The sequence below is a fragment of the Chrysochloris asiatica genome, unplaced genomic scaffold (genome assembly GCF_000296735.1).
Source record: "Chrysochloris asiatica unplaced genomic scaffold, ChrAsi1.0 scaffold00412, whole genome shotgun sequence".
Lineage (NCBI taxonomy): Eukaryota > Metazoa > Chordata > Mammalia > Afrosoricida > Chrysochloridae > Chrysochloris > Chrysochloris asiatica.
In genome coordinates this window covers 1564250-1568181 of record NW_006408930.1, presented here as the reverse complement: position 1 = coordinate 1568181, position 3932 = coordinate 1564250, and the positions used below count along the sequence as shown (strand labels likewise).

The window sequence follows — 3932 nt, the reverse complement described above, 5'->3', positions numbered from 1 at the left end:
AAGATGCCCAAAAAACAGAAGCAGATGACCATATCTGCACATGTCCAGAAACGAGATAAAGTGACTGAGGCAAATGAGCTGGAAGGAGACCTACACTCTATACTAGAGGGAATGACTCAGGATTCCACCTAAGGTCCTATACTCTGTAAAGCGTTTGCATGAGGCCTATTTCACTGGGCAAGTTATAGAACCCCTTTTAGGTATTCCAATCAGTTATAGGCTGAAGGCGGGCTTACAAGTTTTCTCTAATCATGTTTCCCAACATTCCTTTCTTTCTCCAGAAACTGGTCCCTCCCGACATGTCCAAAGAATAAGAGACGAACTCTCATGATCCTTACTTCTAGGGAGTATACTGGTAGATATGTTTGTTCTATTTTGAAAATTCTTTGCCAACACCATAATTCAAATGCATTGATTCTTCTATGGTCTTTCTTATTCATTGTCCAACTTTTACATGCGTTGTAAAGTGGAGGGTCACCATCACCATCCGCATCCTCATCCCATCACTGCTGCAGTGGTACAGCACCTTCACTACCCTCACCATCCTTCTTGTTACTCAGTTTTTGCTTCCAATTTTACCTCCAACAAGGTGATTGACACAGGGATAACAGCAGTGGATTTAAACATAACCAACAATTGTGGAGATGGCACAGGGCTGGGCACTGTTTTGTTCTGTTGTACATAGGGTCACTATGAATCAGAACTGACTCAATGGTACCTAACAACAACAGCAATGCACCCAGGTGAAGGCTACCACAGTCACTGACATCCCCTCCAAGGAAAGACTGGGGTAAAGGATGGTGAGTCCTACCTTGGTTGTGCCCGCCTCCATGTCACTTCTCTGGAGGATGGTACTTGGGTTGGGGTCCTCATTGTTGCCCTTGTCCATGGCACTGGTGATGTCCTGTAGGGCATCCTTTGCATTTGTCTCTGGGTTGAGCCCCAGCATCGTGGGGTCCTGGCCTACCTCACTGCCCTCCTCACTGGGGAAGCTCTCACTGGTCACGCTGCAGGATGGGCTGTCTATCCCACTGTCCCGATTAGGGATTTTGCCACTGCTGCTCTGCTCGCCTGTGGGGCCTGTGTTCAGAAAGTCATCTCCATCTCTTGCAACTGCCAGGATGCTAGTACTGGTGACAGCAGGGTCCCCACAGATGGGAAGCTCTTGAAGTTTCCTGAGGTCTGTGAGCTGTGGCTCCAAGCATTGGAGATCCCTGGTCTTGGCTTTCTCCTGAGAGGAGCTGTCAGACTCAGTATCCAACTCCCCTAGGGCAGCAATGGGGCCTGAGGAGATTGAGGAGCCCACACCTGACTCCATCCTCAACACTTGGTTTATCAGACTCTGTTGAAAGTGTACCAGAAGGTTCCTGTGGAGAGAAAGGACTTGCTGAGACTCTGCAGGCATTGTTTCAATGTGAGCAGGACCCTGTGGGCCCCCAAGTGCAAGAGGGTGGCATACTGGGGTGCTATCCCTAGAAAATTCCTCTCCAGGGATCGTCCACATTAAGAAAACACCTGAGGCTACAGGGAGACCTGCACCAAGCCTCATGGCATGTAACTGTATGTGATATCTGATCATCTGGGTCAGATTCAGTGGGATGCTTTTGGATGACAAACAAAATATTTTATTTATAAAATAAGTTTCTTCTATATTAGAAAATAAATCCCATGGTGTGAAATTATTGGATGCTCAATAAATTCAAGTTATCTGCCCCAAATAATTAACAATATGAGTATAATGGTTTCAGTCTATGAAGTGTTTTTGTATCCGTTTTTTATTCTGTGCGGTAATACAGGTATCCCATTCATCACTATCACCACCATCACCATCCTCATCCCATCACTACCCTCATCATTGTTCCTGTTACTCCTGTTCACCCAAGGACACAAACCCCAGTTTTAGCCTCCCAATTCCAGGATTTCTCTTCCCTGGATCAACTAAAGTTACTTTACACTTTCACATCCCTCTTACCTGAAAACCCTCTTGAAGGGAAGATAAAGTGTTAATTACATGTGTATAAGACAGTTCACAGAGTATCAGTTGAGAAGGATTATAAGGACCAAATGGACCAGAAGGGAGATGAACTTACTGAAATGTCTCTCTTGAACCCACAATGCAGATAGAGAGGAAGACAAGGAACAGATCATACTGAAGCATACTCACAATAACTTATCCTTAAATGGCAAGCAGGTTACCTGGCACCTTTGAACTTTCCAATGAGGATGCTCCCTGTGATGAGGAAGTTCCTTGTGGACTCTTGGGTTCACTGGTAGAGGCCGTCGTGAGGCTAGAAGGATTAGTTGAAAATCTCTTGCTTTCCCAGGAGCTCTGAGATGTAGCCGTTTAGGAGGTACTAAGAAACATTAAAGGAAAATGAAAACCCATCTTCTTCCAATAGGTTCTAAAGGAAAAGGGTGAAAGAGGCCATCTCTATATGACTACCCAGCAGAAGCAAACTACGGACTCTATCCCAGGAGCAGAGTCTTTCTGCAAAGCGCTGACACAGTCCTTGAGGTGAACACAGAACAGTTGTTTCCTTGGTCCTCAGATGGACACAGCCCTGAAAAGGGCAAGGAAGGTAGTTGTGGCAGTTCCCCCACCTATGGGACTCCTTCCTGGGCTTGACTAGTGAACTCTGAATACAGGACTAGGCTTATTCCTGGAAAGCAGAACTCTGCAGTCAGGGAGGTAGTTTCATCACGAAACACAGACCATACATACAAAGACACATACTTTCAACTCATATGCACTTTTAGTACTTACATTGTGTCACTCACATACACCAACACTCACACATACTCACACGCAGATATTCTTCTGTCTGCAGCTTATTTCCAAGTTTCTTTCCTCACTTGCTAAACAGAAAGAATAACGTTCAGCTAGGAGGGTTCCACATATACATAAAATGGACACATTGACCTGAGCTTGGCCCATGGTTGCTTAGCCTGGTAGAAATGCATATGGGGAGTGTCCAGGGAGAGTGACACATTCTCCTCATTTTCACCATTATGTTTTGATAGATCTCATAGACAGCAGTTCATAAACACACTTTTTCTCATGTGACAAAAACTACTTTTTGTTGGACCTTTCTTTAAGAATGACACCAAGACTTCCAGCAAAATGAGAGACTAAGTAGACATGCTACCCAGACCTTCTACAACAAAGACATGAGAGACCAGGTGACATAGATACAAATGGTAATTCTGGAACCCTGAGCTCCATAGGAAAGGATAGAGAACTGGATTGAACATTGACTAGGAGAAGAAACTGAACAAAAGTGGTAAGAGAGGAGACAGGCAGAATGGGTGAATTGTAAGCTGGCCTAACCCATTGCAGCCACGTTGAACTTTTGCAAGCAGTATTTGATCTGGACAGCAACCTGATAATCTGCTCTGCTCTGCTCACCCAGAACAGCAAAAGTGCCCACATCAGTGACTGATGACCAAAAAGGTGTGATCCTCCCCTTGTTCCCCATACTCTACCGGTGACCAGAGACATGGCCATCCCCAACTGTCACCCACCCACAAACACTCCCTCCCTGCACAGCCTCTGCTCCACCAGAGGTTGGAAGTGCCGGCTCATGAATCAGGTGCTGGATGTACATCACCCCCGAGTCTGGAGGCATGTGGACTCTGCATCATCAAACCTGCAGAACACACAGTGCCAAAGAAGGCCTAACAGTTATGTGGGACACCATAAAGAGAAACAACTTATGGATGATTGGAACTCCAGAACAAGACCTATACAGATCATCAATTAAATATTAGCAACAAATTTAGGAACTCTGATATATGACATAAATAGACTATCAAACATAAATGAAAACATGCAAACAAAAACAAGATATATGACTGGGACATTAGAAAAGCAATCCCATTTACAATAGCCACCCAAAGGATGAAATACCTTGGAATAAATGTAACCAGAGAAA

The 3932-nt window shown here is 44.8% G+C and overlaps 1 protein-coding gene across 1 annotated transcript in view; it reads right to left on the bottom strand.

The window, feature by feature from the left end:
- The window catches only part of FGD3 (FYVE, RhoGEF and PH domain containing 3), an 86321-nt gene extending 85003 nt beyond the window's left edge, over nt 1-1318 (bottom strand). Inside the window, exon 1 of the mRNA XM_006876775.1 lies at nt 812-1318. Within this exon, the coding sequence (XP_006876837.1) occupies nt 812-1318 (507 nt within the window). The remainder of the gene's footprint in view (nt 1-811) is intronic.
- Nucleotides 1319-3932: the final 2614 nt, after the last annotated feature.